General features: G+C 32.2%; 1 protein-coding gene across 2 annotated transcripts; it reads left to right on the top strand.

Moving 5' to 3' along the window:
- The first annotated feature begins 2,577 nt into the window (after positions 1-2,577).
- LOC134689608 (uncharacterized) lies at positions 2,578-10,579 on the top strand. 2 transcript variants are annotated; one of them, XM_063549578.1, is made up of 3 exons: positions 2,578-2,693; positions 7,737-7,816; positions 8,650-10,579. In XM_063549578.1, exon 3 carries the CDS (start codon positions 8,921-8,923, stop codon positions 10,559-10,561), a length of 1,641 nt encoding a protein of 546 aa, XP_063405648.1. In that variant the 5' UTR covers positions 2,578-2,693; positions 7,737-7,816; positions 8,650-8,920; the 3' UTR covers positions 10,562-10,579. The 2 variants fall into 2 exon arrangements, with proteins under 2 accessions (XP_063405648.1, XP_063405649.1); XM_063549579.1 differs by lacking the exon at positions 7,737-7,816 and having other exon boundaries at positions 2,589-2,693.
- The last annotated feature ends 13,937 nt before the right edge of the window (positions 10,580-24,516 follow it).

The raw sequence follows: 24,516 nt of genomic DNA, 5'->3' as shown, positions 1-24,516 counted from the left end.
GTTGGCGGTTATATATTCATACAAAAGTAAGAACATTAAGTATTGCTGCAAATGAAACAACACTCCACCAGAAAGGTAATAACTGCCTTAGCGCAGGTTGAGGTTTTACGTTTCTATTTTACATGTGTACATGTAACTATATATTCATATTTTGATGTTGTCTAAACTAACTTATAAGTTATTCCATATTACTATGTAAGGGTGGGACCCTGAAGATAGAAGTAAAATGAAAGTCAAGTATTTGGTATCGCATTCTTTGCAATCGAGCTAATCAAGAGAATGGAGATGGGGAATATGTCAAAGAGACAACAACTCGACCTAAGAGCAGACAACATCCGAAGGCTACCAATATGGGTCTCCAACGCAGCGAGAAAATCCCGCACCCAGTGGTGGTCTAAGCTGGCCCCTAAATAATAGTGTGTACTAGTTTATGGTTTTGAAACTGACATAAACTTAGAGTGAAAAACACATCTACTTCATTAATGAAAAAATAAACTCAGTCCTTGGTATTATATAAATTCTCAACGGATCATATAAAAAGTAAAATCACAAAAATACTGAACTCAGAGGAAAATCAATTTGGAAAGTCCATAATCACATAGCAAAATCAAAAAACAAAACGCATCAAAAACGAATGGACAAGAACTGTCATATTCCTGACTTGGTACAGGCATTTTCAAATGTAGAAAATGGTGGATTAATTGCGTATGTATAAAAAACTTAGAAACTTGTGTTCGAGTATTTCGTATGTATCAAACACTTAGAAAATGGCGTTCGAGTATTTCGTATGTATAAAACACTTAGAAAATGGCGTTCGAGTATTTCGTATGTATAAAACACTTAGAAAATGGCGTTCGAGTATTTCGTATGTATAAAACACTTAGAAACTTGTGTTCGAGTATTTCGTATGTATAAAGCACTGGCGCATATATGAGCACAAAGTCATGATCAACTGATACATTTGAATATTTATTTAGTTTGCACTTGGTTGTTTGCATGTGGGTCATCGCTGTTCATGATACTCCTTATCATATATATAAATCAGAACATGTGGTTAAATGGTGCCAATGTACCATATTACTGACTTTTGATTTTAGGTTGATCTTACTTTGCAGAGCACTAGAATGTCCTTTAACAGAAAAAGGTCACATGTAAAAATACATATATACTTTGTAGTCAAAAGTCGGCAGTGGGAAAAGTGTCTTTTACTACATGTGCATGTACTCAGCCAGTTGCAAATTAGATAACATAAATTAATGATTGCAGTTTTAAAAATAAACAATATTATAATTCATTCCATAATGTATATATTAAATTATGTTTCCTAGTACATGCAGTTGAAAAGCGTTCTTTTGATGAGACTATGCTATTTTTCAATGTTCTTTAAAACAAAGATATCTTCTACAAATGCATTCGAGCTCTGTAAAACAAGAGTCATTCAATGTTAAAGTGCATGTATACAACACAATCTCGCTTTTACACTGTATTTGCGCTAGGTTCAAGCGTTAGTCCTTATTCCGAAAATGAGCTTTCCCTGGATTTTTCATAGGCAATGTTGGGTCTTTAGATAACAATTAGTAATGCGCATATATTTACGAATGAAATTAAACAGTTTCATAGTTTTATTTGCAAACTAGCTGTCAACTTACTAATATATAATAATTATGCAAAAAGTTTTGATTGTACTGGTTGTTCCGTTGTTCCCTGGGTTAATCAAGTATATTTATTTTCACTTGAACAAAACTCGATGTTTAAACATTTTTATCAAATCAATTTTGACAGATTATTATATTAAAGTGAGTGACATTTTTGTTGCAAAATATTTGTCAAAATTCAATAATCTAAAATATTTCATTTCTGCTACCTAATTAAACAGACGTCCTATAGAGTTACAGTTTCCATTGTGTAACGGATTTTGCCCTCAAAGGGAAACAATAACTGTTTTGATTTAAACCATGAGGGTATCGAGGGTACATTTAAATACATTTAAAAATCACCCATTCACAATTTAACAGATTTCGACAAGCTTATCCGCAGTATTCAAAGGTTATTCATTGGGAAATGCTTATAAACTATTTGTCTTTTCGGTATTTTGATTTTTGAATTTTCTAGAAGAAGTTTGCGTTTATTTGTTGTGTCATGTATATGTGTCTTTCTGTATAGGTCTTGCATTACTAAAATTTACTTGAGTTATTCATTTTTTTTTCATAATAATTTTGCATTATTATGATAGTCATCTTTTTATTTAATCAATTTTATTATTACTAACGTTTAGCTATCTTTAGGTATGTAATTAGACCATGCATTGACTTTCAGTAACTTCAGTAATGATTTTCATTGTAAAAAAAAAAGTAATCAAATATAAAAAATCAAAACCTTTCCACCCTCGGTATATGTCTAATCTGTTCAAGATATCATTGTAAAGTGTCAATCTAAGTAACATAACGAAACCTTAAACAAAGGGATTTGTCTTTTTATTTCATTTGACGCTCGTTCATTGTACCCAGATTAAATATATTTAATAAACAAAATACGGGGGTTCGTTGTGTTCCATAGTATATTGTATTGTATCATGGCATTCTGTTCAATGTGTATTGGGACATTTAAGTCATTGTAATACATTAAATGAATGTGGGTGTACGGATAATCATAACATTTGTACTTGGGTTGTAATTAACATTGAAGGTTTGAAGGTAAGATTTAAAGAAAAAAATAACGGCTTTTGTTTTAATTATTATAAGAATTTAGTTTTGCATTAAATGTTACCTTTTGAAACATTCCGCATTTCCATTCTCAAGTTTAATAATTTTGTCAAGTCGCTGATGTTTGTGTTGCCCGTCGTGTTTCAGTTTACCGAATTGTAGTCCATGAATTCGTCCTGAACATGCATGACATATTTTCCACTGGACGTTAAGCAACCAACAATCAATCATATTACCCATGAACGTTTTATTTTTATCTTACAGTACTAGTAGTAGTTGTAATTCTTTCTCATCTTGCTATGTTCGATTTGAAATAAAATGTATACGATAAAAGAAATGGTCATTTATTTAGCTTATTTTCTCATTATAATTTCGAGAGTTGCTAAAATGTATATTTTTGTAAATAACAATTTATTTAAGGTAAACTGTACAATATATTTTTTTTTATTCTAACACAAATGTCAGTAGCCGTACGTATTTCTGGCGGCATATCATATTTGCCCAAAAATTTACTAAACTATCTTCTTTATTCATATTAAAAGTCCGCTCTAAACATTACATTGGTTATTCTATATTCTGTGGGAAACTCGGAGCAGGATCGTTTCTGGATTGACTATTTATCTTAATCTATTGCTACGCATGATTATTATTTTACGCGAGAAACTTTTTATTTTTATTTTTTGACACAACTGGGTTGCGTTCAATGTCTCAGCGGCTACATAGGGCTACGTAGATTTATGACTTTTGAACGTGTAGGTAACCTAGCTGCTACATATATATTGATAGCAGCTAGGCTAGCTACTCGTTCAGTAAACAAAAATCTGCATAGCACTAGATCTATATGTATATGTAACTGCTACGATATTGAACGCAACCCTGGTTCCTGCATTTTCTTTTGTTGCAGAATATTCATTTTCATCTATGTATTTTGAGCTCTTACCAGCCAATGTAGCTTGCATTTTTAAGAACCGAAATGAAGTATTTCATTGTTATGAAACCGTGAAAAAATGAGAATGTATGGTAAAAGGTTAATCAAAGGTCATGCATCCAAACAACACAATCTAACTTTAAAGAAAACAATATGTGAACATACGGTTTTTTAATTCTACAATAAAGAGATAAAAAAGATTTGGTTTTTGGAATTTTGGTTGTACCTGTAGCAAATTTTAATACGTATTGTAAATGGGATAGCATATATCATAATTTCTATGGTGATGTTGTTTAGCGAGTCCTTAAATTTAGATACGATCAGAGTAAACGTATCGATCCTTTCAATAAACTTATTTTAAAGGGTTATCAGTTCTAAAAATTCTTTGAAATTTGTTTTTATCGGTATAATGTTGACTTTGTAATCAGTAATAAAACCATATAATCCAACCTCTTTGTGTACATGTATATACTTGTCTCAAGTCAGGAGCCTGTAACTCAGTGGTATTCAATTGTTGCTGTATATCATATAATTTAGTTCTTCGTATATTGCTTTGAACATAAGTCATGGAGGCCGTTAGATTTTTCGTTTGAATTGTTTTGCATTCGTCATTTTGAGGCTTTTATTGCTTACTAATATATATTGGTTTTGCTCGTTGTTGAAGGCCGTACGATGACCTATAGTTGTTTAGTCCTACGTCATTTGTTCGAAGATGAAAAGTTGACAAACGGGGACCTATAATAATTGTTAAAACCTATGGCATATACTCTCTTGTGGGGCGATGTCTCGTTGTCAATCAGATCACATCTTTTTAGGTTGATACCCTTGCCATTGATCGAAAATGTGCAATATATAAACAAGTACATGTAAATGTATGTTGTTACGATTAATAATCCTTTATGGAGTGAAAAAATTGAAAAACAACGTAATAGAGCTATATTGCCCTTCTCAAAGACATAACGAGGCCTTAAATAAATAATAAAGAGCAAATGCCCACTATTAACTGCTACTTCAAGACGATCCTACAAATGTAGATCCACTTAAAGTAGAATTCTTTGCTTGATGTTTATAAATGTGTTTTCCTTTGTCTAAACGTTTTTTCCAAGGCCTGGTTGTACAAAATGTAGATAACGGTCAGTTTTTATGAAGCAATATTTTACATTCTACATGTACAGTGTTATGTGATGTCGTCAAAGATGCTGAATATGTAAACATATTTAATGCAGAAACTTATAACCCTTGACTGATCTCTAAGGACTTTCTTATGTTATGCTGTGACAAACCACGATTATAACTAAAGGATGTACAATTGTACTTCGGGCAGGCTTTGGAATTTTGTCTTAGATGTTCGCAAACATAAGGTAACAGTCGGTGTCGGCTTTTTCTCGTCATCTTGAAAACATTAAATTTCTGGAAAAGACGATCTAAAACCTATCAATATTTTAAGCTTATTTTGTTCCATTACTATTGGCACTCTGACTCATATCATACATTTTTAAATTCTAGATCTTTTAAATTTTACCTAAGTACATCCTTTCAGTTAGATTATTTCGAATGAAGGTTTTATGACTATTTGTATAGGAAAATTCTGTGTGTACCCTTCCTAACCCAATAAGTAAAATCTTAGTGGTTGTTTATCATATCTATCAAAACATTATTTTAAGAAGCTTATCAAATAAAATGTATTAAATAAATATTTAACAATTACACACATATTATTATTTTATTGGTACATTTACTAATAATTTTAAATCATATTTATTTAAACGAGATTTCAATCAGGTACTACGAGATTTTAATCAGGTACTACGAGATTTCAATCAGGTACTAAAAGATTCGAACAATTGTAACCATCTCTTATGTACAATGTACTCATATACACCTTATTATTAGTCTCGGATTGAATATTTAATTTTTTCAATTAAAAATCTATAAATTTTAACTAACCATTAATAACCGGCTTCGAATTACATGATGCTTTTTGACTATACAAAGTCTTTAGCGGATCAGATTTAGAATTAAATCTTTAATCTCATTATAATTTACTACACTATACAAATGAATCGGTTCCTATTACGATAGGTGGACATTTGGTGATTTAATATATTGATTATTTGCATAAAAATCACTGTGTAGAATTGGTTTATCGGTCAAAGTGCCGTCTGTTGTTTCCTTATATCTCGTTGTAGTATGGCACCTTTTCATCACAATTGAGACGACTTCAAATTCTGTTACTGCCATTCGCAAATAGGTATTTAATGAATGTATGTTGTAACTATTTGAAAAATGATCCATATTTTGTCTAATTTTACGGAATCCTTTTTTATTGAGAAAAAATAAATTGCCTCCTCTTGAATAGTGATTTTTGTATCTCATATATTTCAATGTTATGTTTAGATACTGTTTTTGTCGTCGTTTCTCTCTAAAGTAGTATGATGTACAATTCAGAACCAATAATTCATTTTATTCAATATTTAATATGAACTGTCAATTTTCTACTTATGCATAGTGCAGCATAACTTAACTACAATCTCCTTTTGTTTTCACGAATGTGACCTACGAATCAGATTAATTACTGGATTTGTAACAACTTGAGCAACACTACGGGTGCCACATGTGGAGCAGGATCTGCTTACCCTCCCATAGCACCTGAGATTACCCAAAGTTGTTGGTGGGGTTCGTGATACTTAGTTTTTAGTTTTCTATGTTGTGTCTTCTGTACTATTATTTGTCTGTTTGTATTTTTATTTCCAAGTCATGGTGTTGTCAGTATATTTTTGTCTATGAGTTTGACTGATGTCTCTCTGGTTTCTTCCGTCCCACTTCAATGAATTATCTGTTACCAGAAACTGGTCTTATTCTGTTTCTGTAATCAGTTGTTCGAAAGTTGATTACTCTGATCCCAATCATTTGCGTTCCATAGAATTATTTCAAGAGGATTAATTCGAGTGCATTTATATATGAAAACATACAAGAAATCATTAGCTTTTAAAGACAAATTCGAAGTGGCACACATAAATTAAATCTATTTGAACTTTGATTTGGCTATACACCTGACATTCTTAATCCCTTATAATAAAAAGATTAAGAAGTTTGAATTTAGATTTTGATTAAAATTATTGCTTACATAAAATTAATTTACAAAAGTTCCAAACATGAATACACATGTAGATGCTCCTATGGTATATATGCAGCGACTTTTGTTCTCCCTAACAGGAAATTTGATAAACATCGTTTTAACATCTCAAATTAGTAATACTTTTATAGGTTTTGTTTTAACATTTGATGGAATTAAAGATATCTTTTTTTTAATAGAACTGTATTTCGATTCCGCTTAATTAGAAACATTGTCACTTTAGTCCTATTCTGACCGACAGTAAAAACCCTGAAAAATAGGGCGTTCATTTGGTTGTTTGAAATGTATAAATTCGTAGACAAGTTCGGTCAAGATAAGAACGTTAAATCCGTTAAATTGTGTTGATGAAATGTCACATTTTCTGCTTGTAAAACGTTGTATAACCACTTTGAGGAGTCAGAAGGTGGCCTGTTGAAAGTGAAAATGATTATCGATATCCAACAATTAATTGTTTTACATTGACAGTAATTTCCCGCCCCTTTTCTCTGTCGTACCACCTTGTAGAACCTACCTTATTAATTGTTGAAAGTTATCGTTCAGAATATATTTGTATTGAATGCCGTTTGACTTCAACCGATCACTACTCAGTCGAACTATGCAAATTTATGTCAAATCTATGTGCATATTTGCAAGGCTCATTTTTAGTTACAATCTTTAATCGTAACATATCTTTCATATAAGTTTTGCCATATTTATTACAATCTAAGCTTACAATAGAATTGATAATAGAAATGGGTAATATGTCAAAGAGACAACAACACTACCAAAGAGCAGATAACAGCTATAGGCCATCACTGGGTCTTCGACACAAGAAAATCCCGCACCCGGAGGTTAGCCTCAGTTGGCCCGTAGATAACAATGTGAATTGTTTTCTCCTGTTAATTGTACATGTGACTAAAATTTATTTTCCTACATATTTCTTTTTTTTTTGTTTTAAGACAGAGACAATGCTTTCTTTTTTTATTTTAAGACAGAGACAATGCTTTCAATCAGAAGTATCCAAACCCACGTTAACAGTTACTGTATATAACAGACATGGAATTCGTAACGGTAAGACAAACTAAGTTGTTAGCTACGAATGTTTGGACGGAGGTCTCTTTTTCTGAACATTGTTTGGCCTTTTTTCTCTTTTCTTATTTGTTTACCTTTTATTTTTTTATCAATATAATTTAGTCCCTAATTATTATCTAGGCTTTAAAATGCTGTAATTTTTTCTCCATTCTTCATATCCCCCACTTGTTCTCTATATAAATCTGTAAACCCCATCCAGACCCTTTGACCTTCGCCAAATATAGTTTTATACTAGGTACAACTCTTTGTTTTATTGTTTAATATATATGAATATTCTTTCTGTTCTTTATGGTGCTCTGAAAAGCACGAATATCTCACTACCTTAAACACGTTAGAGTGGTGATCTTCGAAACAAATAACATAGAGTCTATATCAAACAACAAAAACAATGATCAAGTGTTTGTATACAAACGGCATGCATACTTTAAATCAGAACGCACTCCATCTTGCCAGTCGGGTCAAAATTAATAAAGCAACTACCTACTTTTGTTTCAATACAAAAGATGTTCTGTTCTCAAGTACTTGATAATTATGTTTTAAAACTATGGACGAGTTTATAGATACAGCATCACGCAACAATGTTTGTTAAAAAAATAATCCGTTATTCGTGCAGACATGGTCTTTTAAATAGTTTTGTAACATTATATAAGGCTTTATTTATTCAAAAGAATGCTCATGTATTATATTATAATTATTCTTTTTAAGTTGAACAAAGAATGGCTGTATTATGTTTATATCATTAATATTTTTAAAGTTTACAATCTACATTCGAATCAGATTAGAAATTCATATTCTTGACACCTTTATTTCAGATGGAACTTAAAATGCAAAGGATATATTTCTAAATATGTAAATATTGATACTGTGGAGTATATTAATATGAATTATGTCAATCAGCAACACTTTGATAGGAAGACTTGAAACAACGTAACCCGGCCATTCCAGTCGTTTTTTCCCGACTCATTGCCGATCGCTACTATATGCCACTAACAGGCGCAAAATTATTCTAGTTAGGGAAGGACGTACTTGTTTTTAAGCTTGAAATTCAGAAATTTTGAATTTTCTAAAGTGAATGAAGATACAATGTCACAGAATACAACAACGAGCTATGCGTTGGAGACCCTCAATGATGACATGGCGCATCGATTACTTCCGGTTATAATTATTGTTGGAATATATATGATTCTTGGTTTGTTCGGAAATCCTCTAGTCGCAATATATTATGGATTATATGCGAAGAACACACCTTCTCATCATTTTATTCTGTCTCTATCTATATTGGATTTAGTCATGTGTTGTGTTGATATGCCATTAGAAATAGTCGATCTCCGCCATTATTATAATTTTGAAAGTGTTGCAGCGTGTAAATGTCTGCGATTCATCAGTTATTTTTGCAGTATTGCGTCAGGTTGCATTTTATTGGCTATTGCTACCGATCGTTACCGAAAGATATGCCAACCGTTTAAAAAGCAGATTACATTAAAAATGACTAAAATTATGATAGGAAGTGCTTGTTTGTTTTCTTTGTTTGTGTCGTGGCCGAGTTTGGTGTTTTATACAGTAGTCAGGGTAAACGTCACAAGAGTTCCGGCATTAGAAGGTTTTGATTGTACTTTGTTGAAAGATGACGAGTACACCGCATTAGTGACTGCTTATAACATATTTCAATTCGTGTGTTTCATTTTCGCTATCACTAGTCTTACTGTTTTGTACACTTTAATTGGAAGAAAACTATATCAACTGCGGAGTTTTAAATTCTATGCGACACAGAATACTGCTAGGAGTGATAAAGGTCAACACAGCTCCTCGTATACAAGTTACAGTGATAATGAAACACCGCGTTCGACGAATCTACACCGTTTATCATCCCACATGATCGAAATTCCGGACGAAATTGATGACAAGCCGCTAGCGACAATAAAAGTATTAAGCAGCGGAAGTAGCTATTACAATAAAAGTAGACCCACTTCGGCTTCGTCTGGATATAAATCCGCATCGTTTAGTTCTAGAGGGTCAAAGATTCATCCAGAAAGAAAAGAAAACGAAGAATCATCTTTATCCGAAGCAAGAATATCTCGAACAAAATCAGATGTAACACCAAAACGGACAAAGTCTGACGTTACTAATGGCGTCATAAAAGGTGTATCAATAAGTAGTATAGAAATTCCGGAACGATTACGGTATAATGGATCTGTAAAATACGCATTTTCAGAGAGATCCATTATGAGTAAATTTGGATCTTCAATATCGAAAGTGTCGCATTTAACTGAGTATGATGATGCTTATTTTACACCCGAAAATCAATCTGAGACTCGGGACGCAAACCCAGTTGGAGATATTGATGACAGCGGGAAAAAATTAAAGGCACAAAATATACGCACGACAAAATATACTGTCATTATGTTGTCAATTACCATAACATTTGTGCTGACTTATCTCCCATACCTCGGTCTAATTACATGGCGGACATTGGAAGAAGACAGACTTTCAGAAATCATGACGAAATCAGAACTTGTCGCCCTTGAGTTATTTCTGCGGTCATTTTTGATCAGCAGTATAGCGAATCCTTTTATATACGGATTTCTCAATACTGGTTTTAGGAACTTCGTGAAAAGTGTATTTAAAAAGAGCTGTTGGTGCTGTCCATGTTTCAAAGAGAAGGTGAACAGATTCTCAGAAACCGACCATTCGTATTCAAATGAAGCAACAAATAAGACTACGTAGTATCTTAGGAAAGACAACTGTCTATAAATATCATTAACAAGAAATTGTTAAAACATCTGTCTTGTAACCTCAAGTCAAAATATTACTCTAATAAATAGCATTTCAAGTTAAGGAAGATATCTGAACCATACAAAACTATTATTTCTTGTCCGGCATTAGCTTTTCTGTTTGTCCGTTTTGCTTTAAATGTCCTTTGTTAGTCTTTATAATCTATAATTTTCATAAATGACATATTAAGGCCTCGAACCTTATTGGAGATACATTAACTGTACTGAGGAGGTGGTCCATAGTTGGCCCCTAAATAAAATTGTGTACTAGTTTAGTTAAAATGGACGTCACACTAAACTCCAAAACATATTTATGAACTAAAATGAAAAAAAAATGCAAGACTAAGAAAGACCAGAGGCTCCTGACTTGGGACATGCGCAAAAACTCGGCAGGGTGAAACACTCATTTACAAAAATGTGCGTCTTCCGATTTATTTGAAAACTAATATTATTTAATATATTTAAATTTTTTGCTCTATCTATTAATTTCGGACTTGAATCCTACATCTCATACCACTGACGAGATCAGACACATATCTGAAACACTTTTCCCATTTCCATTCTCAATCTTAATTTTACATAAACATATTACAAGTATAATGGTATCAGTATGGGATAGGGTCAACAAACTCCTTCAATATTTTTTTTAAGAAAAACATTATGTTCTAATATGTCGATTTGTGTATTTTGAATACCATCTTATTCACTAGAATGTGATGAATGCATGTGAGACCTCTATACTGCCGTCAGTTGTCTAAAATGTGTGATAGTAAGAACACCATAGGGATTAAATTAGGAAGTCATATCAATGTAATTTTGCACAGCATCATAGGTATATGTACATATCTTTTTTTAAAATATGGCTTTCAATTAAAACACACACACACACACACACATTTTGAGAAACACCTCTAGTGGTAGTTTTTCAATGGAAACTTATATTATGAATATGATCCCTTAGGCAAAACTTATATTTCAAACGTAATTTTCGAAATCTGTTATACTACATTAAGAATTCATTGTCCATTTACTGTACGTAATATACTGTGTGTTTGTTTATTCTTCATAAGCTTGAGGTATAAGGGGAAGGTTGAATCAAACGAAACATGTTTATTCCCGCCGCATTTTTGCGTCTGTCCTTAGTCAGAAGCCTCTGGCCTTTGATTGTCTTGTTTTTTTTTTGTTTTTTTTTACTAGAAGTCCAGTTATATGTTTTTGAGTTTAGTATGACGTCCATTTTCACTGAACTAGTACACATTTTCAATCAGGGGCCAGTTGAAATCTACATCCGGGTGAGGAATGTTTCACTGCACTGAATATCCATTGGTGGCATTAGACTATTATCAGCTCTCGAGTTTTTGTCTCTTTTACATATTCCCCTTTTCCATTCTCAATTTTATTCAACTTAGTATTTCACCTAATTTTATATTAATTAAGATAACTACTATATTTTTATTGGGTTCAACTGAAGGTTTACAAATCCTAAAACATAATTATATGTTTTGCTTTGTTTGTTTCAACATAAATTATTATTTATGACTTTTTTGTGCCTCACACAAAAATATGCAAAAGAGGAATTACTGATTACATCGTCACTTTTCTAGTTAAATGTTTAGATAATTGAAATACTTCATTCAATAAATATATACATTTGATGACTATCTTAACATCCATCGACAACAACTTAATATAATCAGAGGATGAGTGCCCGTCAATGTATTATGAACATGACCGTTTAGTGGCTTGACTGGTCCTGTTTTTTCGAGCTACTACACAAGTCAATTGTCCAGAAGACTATAATTTTTCTTTCTGCAAAGCGCATTATTCTAATATAGAACTGCCCAATGTGTGATTTTGATAAATTATTGTACTTGGTGTATGGAAAAAAGGCAGTGGCAAAGTTGCATTATATTTTCTAGAAGTCCTCTGTTTTACACAAACTAATGACTTTTCGTTCATCTGAGATATAATTATTACAATGTACGTAACAAAACAGGGGCAGTCAAACCCATAGATCGTTAATAAACTGACAATGCCATGTCTTAAAAAGACAGACAAACAGTTTCATAATAGTACAAAAGACGAAAAATAGAAAACTAAAGACTAAGCAACACGAACCCCACCACAAACTTGGGTGATCTCAGGTCATCCGTAAGGGTATGCAGATCTTGCTCCACATGTGGCAACCGTCGTGTTTCTCATGTTATTACATCAAATAGTCTTATTGGGTTTGTCACATTCGTCAAAAGGGAAGGGAATTGCGGTTACGAAATGATGAACATATCCGATATCATCTGTGAAACGATTATTCCATAACGGTCAACCAAATAACTCACTATAGAGTTTAAAAAAATTACGAAGGGATGATTTCAACTTCACTATTTGGAACTCTTGGTTTGATAGCTTCAAGCGACTACCGAGATGAAATTTTGCATACACTAGATATTCTTTTATTTTGAACTTAAATACAACTTTAAAACTAACATCATGACCATTACGACCTTCAATCATTATCAAAATTACATTGAAGATTTGGTTTATCGTATCGCAAGACTACGTGCTTGGAGATGACCAAATGGTATACCCTTTGCATGTATTAGGGTATACATTTATATGGGTGTGCAGAATAGAAAGTAGACATGAGTGTCGATACACAAGGAAAATAAAGGGTGAAACAAATAAAGAATAGAGAAAAACTGGTAAAACATAAAATAAATTAAAAACAAAATAGCGTGAAAGGGGGTGCTTTAAATTCAAGATTAATGGAGAAAATACGAAGGAAGAGAAAATGGTCGAACAAATTCTATATTACAGATATGAACAACCCTCCACCCAGACCATCGTGTATATGAGGATTCATACCAAAGAACCACATAGACCATTAATGAATTGATACATATCGAAACCAAAAAAACCAACAATAATAAATCAGGATATAAGAAGGATTGAGCCGGGAAATTTTGGTACTGTACCGATTGATTCAAACTGATTTATCTCTAATCTATGCATAACATCAAATGTATATTTTTTTGTACATACAATATGAATTATTCCCCTTTGATCGACGAAAATTGATGAACATATTTAAACATCGACCTACAATCTGTTATGATTCCTTTTACAGATTGTAAAATAAGGATCAAACATTTGCAGCACTGGTTAGAACTATTGCTCCGTTCGGAAAGTCATGTATGGTGCAATGTGTTTGTTTAGCATTAAAAGACCGTATCACCGTGAGAACCGTTTAAAAGATGTATACAGACAACGTATCTAGGTTACTACTTCATGAAGCAAAATTAACTTTTTTGTTCTAGTGAAAACATTGTTTTCATTTTTTTAACTTAAGCAAAGCCAATAAACTGCGGAATTATAAATTCACCAGCCTTTAGTATTACTGTTAAGAGTTTATGTTGGAGTTCCGAGCGTATTGTCGCTGAGGAATAACCCTCAATGATTATTTGGGAATATGGATACTCTTGGTATAATGACGACGGTAGTCAAATCCTTGCCGGAAGAGAGATGTCCGTTTGGCTATGCGGGATGTAGAAGTACGCAGCCACGTCCAGTCAGAATAGGACATTTAATATAATGCCTCGTTTAGAGATTGCTACGCTCTCTGCCCTTTTGCAACAAATCGTTCAGAAGTGATCTGTTGCAACGAAAAATTTCTGTCTCTTTCGAATTTACTTCATATTTGCCAGTAGAAGTGAAAATTATCCCGACCTTCATCCCTGATAAAATATATCACAGACCTACCAATTGTATGTATTGTAAATTTGATCTCGTCCTGTACATGAAATAGTTGACACTGGACGTTAAGAAACAAAAAATGAATCAATCACGGAGGAATATTAAACAGTTTTCAACCGGATGTACGTGTACATTTGATGTTCTTTTTTTCTATTTTTTAACCAAATCAATAGTATTTGATTGCTGGGGTCTATGATATTTGAAATATTTGGTCGAAACGAAACACAGTTATTAAACTTGAAAAGTTCACTTGTTATATTATGTTCTGGATCAAAACAAAGGAAAGAAAAGAATATAAATTGCCGAAGTAGACCCAAAAAATTAATATAATTCCTCGATAGGCGTCATTTAAAGTTATAAGCACGTGATCAAGAAGATAAAAAATAAAAATGATACTATAACACGTTTTTATATACAATTTGTGAAAAGGGATTATTAATAAGTCTGTGAATGTTTTATACAGTTTTTCATATAAGGAAACGATAGCTTTTCTATGAAAGCGGTATTTCTGTAGTTTCAAGGCTTTATGTATAAAAGATCAATTTTGAATAAGTGCCGTTTGCCAAAAAACAATAGAAATAAGTGCCATGATCAATTACTAGTACATATCCTGAATGACCGACCGTTCGGACGTTGTACAGACAGTCAAGGTCGTTAATAACGCACAGCATTATCATATCCTGAAGTCCTAGCGTTGGATCTCCTCTTTGGCAGTAACATGTTGGTATAATACACCCACAGCATGGGAACAAAAGCTTCTTGATAAATTTCTATACACAGGAATACAGAAATATGACGTTTAAATAAATTTATTCGATAAATCGATCGCTTGCTAATTCTATATTTGTTCTTTTTCTTGAACTTTTCACATAAGTAGAATGATTATAAATGTCCCATATTTTATCGTTATGGAATACCGGTGTGTAGCACAACGAAAAGACAATTACAAACTGTAATTATTAAAACACCATCTGTTACTTTACTGAATTCAAAAAAAAAAAGTGTATTAAACATTTAACATCAGAATACTAAGTAGTTGACAATTTGAATATGAGAAATCCTGCGGTCATCTGAAATGCAGATAGATGAACACAGTTTTAAAAAATGAAAACAAATATTTATAAGTTGCATGCATCCGAAACATTTTTTTCTGGAATTCCTAAATCAAGGGTTTGTATATGTCACTATACAAACCCTTGCCTAAATCTGTAACGCTCAAAGTCAAATATTTGAAAGCCAATGAGGTGTAAGAGCCCAAAAAAAGAGCTGATGTACATGTATGACCAAAAAAGACTTATAATAAATAATAGTTTCAAATTTGCCTGGGTTGTCAATTTAGTTTCAATTGTTATAATTTATATACATATGATATAAAAGTAAACACTGTAAAACAAGGTTTGTTATTCAGCATATCAGTAACAAATACATTAAATTTTGTATATTTGACTACAATGCTGATTATATCCTAGGGAATTGATCGTTCACCATACCGCCAAATTAGGAATACAAATCCCACACCAAGAGTATTTACGACAGTTTTATTTATAAATAAGGCTGACGTATAACAAGTAATCCTTAAATATGCAATAAAATTACATAAAAATAGACTAGAACCTTTAAAGCAACAAAACAAATCGACAATATACAATCAATAATTATTATGTATACATTTGAAACTTTTCATATAAAATCTTATACTATCTCTTTTAGGGCAAAATGATTCCAAAATCTATTTGTTTATGATCCCCGGATTTGACTATATAACCCTTTCCAAACTATGGTCGAAAATATCCGTAGGGTCTAATCGATACTAATGATTTTAAATTCACTGTGGTATCGTATCATATTTGTTTTATAATATCTTCCTGATTTCATGATTAAATAAACAGTTCGGTGACTTTGACCGCTAGGTCATAGTTCAGATAAATGTGAAGTAATACAGTTTGTATTCTAATCGGGATAATTACGGACTACATGTACGTAAATATAGAATAACGGCATATTTTTTTTTACTGACTTTATCAGCAAGAATATCGATTCAGTACGCTAGACGATAGCCGATGAAGACAATATAAAAAAATGAACTTATAATCGGCAGTTTTTTTTTGTTGTTGTTGGTTGGGAATATAAAAGGGTAAAATGAAACATTAATTTAAAATTCTAAAGCCGGTAACCTTGCTTCGGAAAGTGCTGACGTTGATTCACTGATACATGCCGCCATTGTCTTATTTTAAAGTACCAAGTCCTTTCCCAATCTCTCATGCAGAGTTATCGGTCCTTTCTATCCCTGCATGGGAGATTGGTCCTGTCCATGATCTTAAAAACAATGGGACAGTGACATCACATGTTAAAATACGAAATTTTATGTTAAAACAGGAAAAAAAGTGAAAGAGTTGCAACATCCCAAGTCGATTTAATTGCTTTCAGCGAACTCACATTGAGGAGACGTTATACATATGGCAGAAAATTATTCGAAGTCGCTCGAAGTTTTTCTTCCAGGAGGCTGGTTTTAGACTCAAAGACTTTCTTTATGTCTTTCCTTCTTTCTTTCTTTCTTTCTTTCTTATATTCCTTGACTTAGACGTTAAGCACGTTATTGCGTTAATGCCGTGAAATGCGACAGAGCAATTTGATAAATAGTCTTTCTATGAAAACTGACTAGTTCAGCTTTATGAAATTTATATCCATAGATGAGGCAGGTATTACTGTTTCCAAAAATATTAAAAATATTCTTTAACTTTTCATAATAGTTTCAAATAATGATACAAATGTTACCAAAAACGTCAAAAATATGCGTGTCAGACGTAACAAATTATTCGCAAAATAACTTTAGCGGGATTTTTTGTGGTCTAATAAAAAGTTTAAAATCCGCGAAAATTCGCATGAATGATAAACGTCTAATATAATTTATGACGGCATTGCGGTTTTTTGTGTTGATCGAACGGTAAAATTATTTTTTTTCAAAAATGAATAATCCTCGCCATGGTCAGGTTTCTGAAAATGCTAAGTTATCAAAATTTAGCGCTTTTTAGAATATCAGATGATATGAAATTTTGTTTTTATAAATTATTCCTACAAATGTGCTTAGATAGACCATTTCAAATCCGGAATTTTACAGCACTCGCACCACAAATAAAAACGCATTGGCCTCGGGAAAATGTCTTGCAAGATTGTCCAATGTCGAATTTCGCCGCTTTTTACAAAAACACTGTCAGTTTCAACGTCATTTTATTAAATATTCAATTTGTAGCATATAAAACAGTGCTTTTTCGTAATTGTGCTCTCACCCCACAATACGATAACATACTTTTTGATAAGCTGTTAAGTCGAAATGACTTCGATTTTTAACAAATCAAATGTCTTGCAAGTTTGTCCACTGAGCAATTTTCTTACGTTTTGAACGTTTTCGATTCGGGACGCTATATATACATATATGACTTTTTTGTGTTTTCAAATTATTTCTAAACGTTTGTTCTTTGTTTTGGTGTTAAACACCACTACATGTATAAGCGACATTTGTTGTATTTTATTGACCTGTCATCAAAGGTAGGAGTAGCCGAACATCAAGCGACCTTAAGTTAAAATAGTTGCAATAACTGTCGATTAGGATCGGAGTCGAACAAATCTCGCCACGAGCGTATCTTAAAATTACCATGCTTTTTATCACTTTATATGAACTCATTAGGCCAATCCTCCTCCTAGGCCATCGAATTTGATAGCAGTTCGTATTATCATATGATATATGAACGATATTTCATTACTTTTAAATATCAAGTACGGTCCGATTTTATGTTTTAAGATCAGAGGACAAAACAAAATAACTAAATTACAAATTTCGAAAATAGATAGAATCATAGAAACCACGATAAGAACTGCAATATATAAAAGTAGTTATAATCAAATAGAAAATGAATAACTATCTAAAATGAAAAAAAACATATGGCAATTTGTCAATAAATACTTTAAATAGATAAAATATTAATTACAGAACAAAAGAATTTCATATCCGAGACAGAGAGAATTAAATATTGTTAAGAGATAAAGAAACTAAAAAGAAAAGAGCAAAAAATAAAAGTTAAAATAAATATAAAGTAAAATACAACACAAGCCGAATTAGAAGTCCGAAAAGTTCATTTGCTTGCGTATCTACCAGTAGCAAATATTTCATACATATTCAAGACTTTGAAGTATCCATATCGATCAAAAATGAATACAATGAAAACGAACAAAGTATACTCGATTACCGACGTAAAACGTCAAATATTGACGTTACCAATTGGGACGCAATATCGTGCGTAACGTCTAAATGTATTTGCTCTATGCAAACAAAATCTACTAAACTGACCCATTTGTAAATCGTCTGAGTTAGTAAGATAATTTTGCAGGACATATTCTAATTTCACAAGTACTGTTCCCGAATCTGATGCATTCTGGGTAATATTGTCAAAAGCGAACACCACAACGTTTTGATGGGTCTCCAGCGTGTAAGAGATTCAACCAATGAAGTAAAGTTATTTTTGTATTGGCGTACGCAAAATGCGATTATCCATATATCCTCTAGATTCCGAATTGCCTGTATTATTTTTAGAGTATAGGGACAGTAAAAAAAAAAAACCCCAGCATTGGCCGTATTTAAGGAACAGACAGTATATGTATATAGAAAACAATATCTTCGTAATTAGACTGCACTTTTATATTATTTTATCTACAAATATGCATGTATATAAATTAGATGATCTCCCATACTTTACTGTGCAGGTGGCTATGAGATACAAATCAATATAATCAATAAAGCTTTAGATAAAGTATAAAACCCATCTATTAAACACGCAAAAAGATTATCCGAAATATATATACTCGTTATATATTTTGTCCTGGATGCCGACTGCGAATCCCAAACTAAGATTAAGTCATGATTTTTGTGAGGGGTTAAGAAGCCGCGAACTTTGTAGATAAAACAGATACGTTAATATCGACCTCTAAGTCAGAAAACAAGACAGTTTATAATATGAAATGATATAAAAAGGGGAAAGAACATTAATTTTGCCGAGCTTTTCTCTGTTTCCGTAGCGAGAACAGTTTTTTTTTATTATAATTCCGACAATATACTTATATTGTTTTTATCCTAAAAATCATGAGAATCGCATGTCAAACTCATGTTAACTCAGTTCATGTGAGTTTCACGTGAATCTCATGTGAAAATTACGTAAATTTCACGTTAAAAAACACATGAAATTTTTCACGCGAAATCCATGTGGTTTTTTTTAAAATGAATTAATTCAAATAATATACCGCGAAACATTACATATATGCAATATCCGTACATCGTAGGGAAATATGAAATGAATTTCTACATGTACGAGCTTTAGAAACAATTAGTAAAAAGAGGCTCCTGTTTTGTAGTTAGTACATTTAATATGAGAATGGAAACGAGGAATGTGTCAAAGAGATAACAACTCGACTCAAGAGCATATAACAACCACAAGGCCACCAATGAGTCCTCAACATAGTGAGGAAACCCGACACCATGATGCTGGATTCAGCTGGCTCCTAACAAAAAATGTGAACTAGTTCAACGAAAATGGACATTACAAGGATATTTCATATTGTCTCCCAACGAATCATTCCAACCATTGATTTGTTCAATGCACCAAACACGACTTTAACACAGATCACGAGGCGGACCCCAACTTGGGCTGTGACGTCAACATAATTAGACATATTTTCATTATAATACGTTATTTTAATTGGATAACTGCACATCTCGCGTTATTCCTTAAGCAATTGCATTAAATTAAATAAAAACTTGATAAAAATAGTGTTTTCATGATCCTACCTAAAAGATGTAATTTTAAGTATTGAAGCTTATATTTATAACTTCATAGGGTTGTAAAAGCGTTGACCGTGCGCCAATTTTTAGCTTCCGCGCTTTATACAAAAAGTCCTTTGTCAACGCTTTTACGCCCCAATGAAGTTACGAAAAAAAGCATTCAATTCTTATATATAACCGGTCGCTTACAAAACTTGAGGAGCGGGATACCAAGAGACTATATTTAAATGTATACTGTACACTTATTGTATTATATCTGTCAACCTGTATTTGTATAGGAAAAGTCGATTGCAGGATATAAATACTTGCAATATGCATGTTTCTAGACAATACGATATGATATTGATATTTATCTATTTAAATAATTATATTCCATTTTTATGCAATTCATCATATATTAGAAAAACTATGTAAATTTATTAAAAAGTTCGTTCCTCCAGGTTAGAACTTCTTAGTAATACTTTATACCTGTATATGTAATTCACTTGGCGTCCGTCGTCCGTCGTCGTTAACTTTTACAAAAATCTTCTCCTCTGAAACTACCAGGCCGAACTAGACCAAACTTGGCCACAATCATCATTGGGGTATCTAGTTCAAAAAATGTGTGGCGTGACCCAGCCAACCAATCATTATGGCCGCTATGGCTTAAAATAGAACATAGGGGTAAAATGCAGTTTTTGGCTTATAACTCAAAAACCAAAGCGTTTAGAGCAAATCTGACGGGGAGTAAAATTGTTAATCAGGTCAAGATCAATCTGCCATGTTTGCAGAAGGATCGGACAACCTGCTGTTAGGTTGCTGCCCCTGAATTGGTAATTTTAGGGAAATTTTGCTGTTTTTGGTTATTATCTTGAATATTATTATAGATAGAGATATACTGTAAACAGCAATAATGTTCAGCAAAGTAAGATCTACAAATAAGTCAACATAACCAAAATGGTCAGTTGACACCATATAAGGAGTTATTGTCCTTTATAGTCCATTTTTAACAATTTTCATAAAATTTATAAATTTTAACTAACATTTTCGACTGAAACTTTGTGGCCAAGTTCAATATAGATAGAAATAATTGTAAGCAGCAAGAATTTTCAGTAAAGTAAGATGTACAAACACATCACCATCACCAAAACACAATTTTGTCATGAATTCAAATGCTTCCTTTGTTTAATATTCACATAGACCAAGGTGAGCGACACAGACCTTTGGAGCCTCTAGTTTCTGATTGTTTATGTTTTGTTCAAGAATTCAAATTCAAATATTTTCCAACATTTCTTGATCACTTGAATTGAATTTGATGATATCGAGCCAATTACAGAAAAGTACATTTTAAAAATTGTTATTAGGATGGAGAGTTGTCTCATTGGCACTCATACCACATCTTCCTATACATATTTAAGGAGATAAATTGAACTACACATAGAAACTTAACTGGAACTTGTAAAGTGGTTGTAATTTTCAGCATAAGATAAAACATTTCAAATAACTGTAGTGAACATAATATTTTTAATAAAATGTGTACCAAAATTCCTACTTCTAAGTGAGTGCCAACTGACTGCCTAAGAGGGGGCCCGCTCCAGTCACGTTTCAGTGATTCCCTATATAAGCAACCATTTTTTTCCCCAAAAGGGGGGGGGGGGCCTTAATCCGACTCTGATGGTACAGCAAATTCCATTCATTGTTTCAAAAATGTTCCAAGGAAACATTTCACCTTCACTTTAATAAATACAACCAGTTACGGTATATACAGACAGATTCCACTAGAATTAAAAATTTCGTAAAACCAATACGGATGGTATATCGAAAGAGAGCTTAGTGATTAATCAGAATTACTTATACATGTTTGTTTATCCCAGCAACCCCTCTTCAAAGGGCACTGGGTGTTAAAAGTTGTCATTACTAGATCACTTATTGAATATCAATCTCGCGGGATTACCGTCCAAAGTTTATTAATTATCTTGCGGTTCATATCGTTGTTTGGTAACCTTTACAAAACAACGTGTAATCGATCATTGAGGGGGATTTTAACACACGGATAGTATGGATTATCTGATTAAAATCATTTTATTATTATTTTGATGTTTCACCTTGTGTCTATTTCAATATCATTTATAATTTAGATTTTAATTTATGTAAAGGGCAGAAAAGAACCGTCAGAGATTCTGTCACATTCTCAGCTGTGATTTTGATTAAAACTACAAAAGAATTTCACCTATTCTGCTCGGTCTTAGTGTTTTTGTTTATAACGTTGATTTATTAATAGATACATTTGTACATGTATAACGTATTGTCCAGTGGCAAGCATTTCAAGTATATTCAGAACGTGATTTTTTTATCATTAAAAATTAAATAAATAACAATATCTAGAGTGTAGGAAATGTATGTGTAACGGCTTTGAAAGAATGAGGCTCTTGTTAGGAAATGTAATAAATTAGAATAAAAATTATCTGTAATATTTCAGTGTCTATCAAATATAATATCTTTATTGCAAAATTACACCCATACAATCAAACAATAATTTTATACTATACAATACAATACAATGAAATACAATGTAATACTATACAAATACAGCCTTTGTATGAGGTCGATACAAGGATATATTGACATGAAAGAAGTATATTGACTGAGGACGAAGTCCGAGGTCGATATACTTCTTTGGGTCGATATATCCTGTATTGACCTCATACAAAGGCTATATTTGCTATATTATTAATTTCCGACCATATTTGTATCAAACTCGTCATTTAGGTTTGTTGGAATTTTATAAATATTACAATTTGTCTCCTTGACAATAACAACATATAAGTTGTTATTTAATTTACCTTTTTTTTACATTTTATGTTTTTGAAGATTTTTTCAGTCAAATTATTGATCACAGATATCATGTGTTTCAAAACGTTAAACAATTTTTATATCCTGAAATTCATTACATGACGTCACAAAGTATATCGGGTTTTTAGATATTCTAAAAATAACCGTGCGATATGCATTTTGCAGGTCAATATGCTTTTGGCTATACGCCGTTCTACTCTACCTTCGAAAATATAGTTTAACATGTGACTATGTCTAAACGAATCAAATTTGTTAAATAATACAAATTAATAATATAATGAAATACAAAATAATACAATACAATATATGGAATAATAGAACATTAGAGTTCAATTATAAATGTATGTAAAAAAAAAAACACCATCATAACCTTGCCTGACACGGGTCTGACTCCCTCAGTTCTAAAGACTGTTTAATGAAGATTCCAATATGACAAACAAGTTCAGGGATGGGGTTTAGAATGTGTTCAAGTTTATTGAATGCATCAAGATGTTGAAATAATGGTACATAGTCTTTTAGATAAGCAAAAAGATTAGAACGCAAAGATATGTTAATGTCACAATACAAAAAGAAATGAAATTCATCATCTAGGACTTCACATTTTTTACATAATCTTTGTGCTCTTGAAATGTTTCTGTACCTTCCGAATTCAATGCCTAGGGAATGATCACTTAGTCTAAATTTTGAGAGTAACTGCCTATGTATAAAGAATGACCAATTTGAGATGATTTTTTTAATTTATAAAATATAACCAAATCACTGCCATACTACCTAAAACCAAATGAATTAACCATTATAAACATTTGAAAGTGCTATAATCGCCAATGAGACAACTCTTCACCAAAAACGCATGACGTAGATGTTAGCAACTCGCCATATGGCCTTATTAAGGTCGCCTTTAATTCCATACTTGAGCATCTTGGTAATAGATATAAAAAAGAAGATGTGGTATGATTGCCAATGAGACAACTCTCCTCAAGAGACCGAAATGACACAGCAATTTTAAACAACTAAAGGTCACCGTACGGTCTTCAGCAATGAGCAAAGCCCATACCGTATAGTTTGCTATAAAAGGCCCCGATATGACAATGTAAAACAATTTAAACGAGAAAATTAACGGCCTTATTTATGTAAAACAAATAAACGGAAAACAAATATGTAATACATAAACAAACGACAACCACTGAATTACAGGCTCCTGACTTAGAACCGGCACATACACAATAGAAACTATGTTTATAAGTCATAACGTGAGATTCCAGAAATACGAGATATTTCGAAAGATTGTTAAAGTATTCATACTTACGATTTGTTTTTGGCAGAGTTAATATATCGAGTAAAAATATTCGCATATTTAATGTTTCAAGACAGATATAAAGGGCCTGAACTCTCTGAACAAATTTATGAGAAAGTTTCAATTTAAATAAGAATGGAATTGTAAAATTTGGAATTCATTAAATAAAACTTGTTATGTTTTTCATAGCTGTGAAATATTT

The sequence above is a fragment of the Mytilus trossulus genome, chromosome 11 (genome assembly GCF_036588685.1).
Source record: "Mytilus trossulus isolate FHL-02 chromosome 11, PNRI_Mtr1.1.1.hap1, whole genome shotgun sequence".
NCBI lineage: Eukaryota > Metazoa > Mollusca > Bivalvia > Mytilida > Mytilidae > Mytilus > Mytilus trossulus.
Note: the sequence above shows the minus strand (reverse complement) of the source record. Positions and strands in the feature narration are given on the sequence as shown.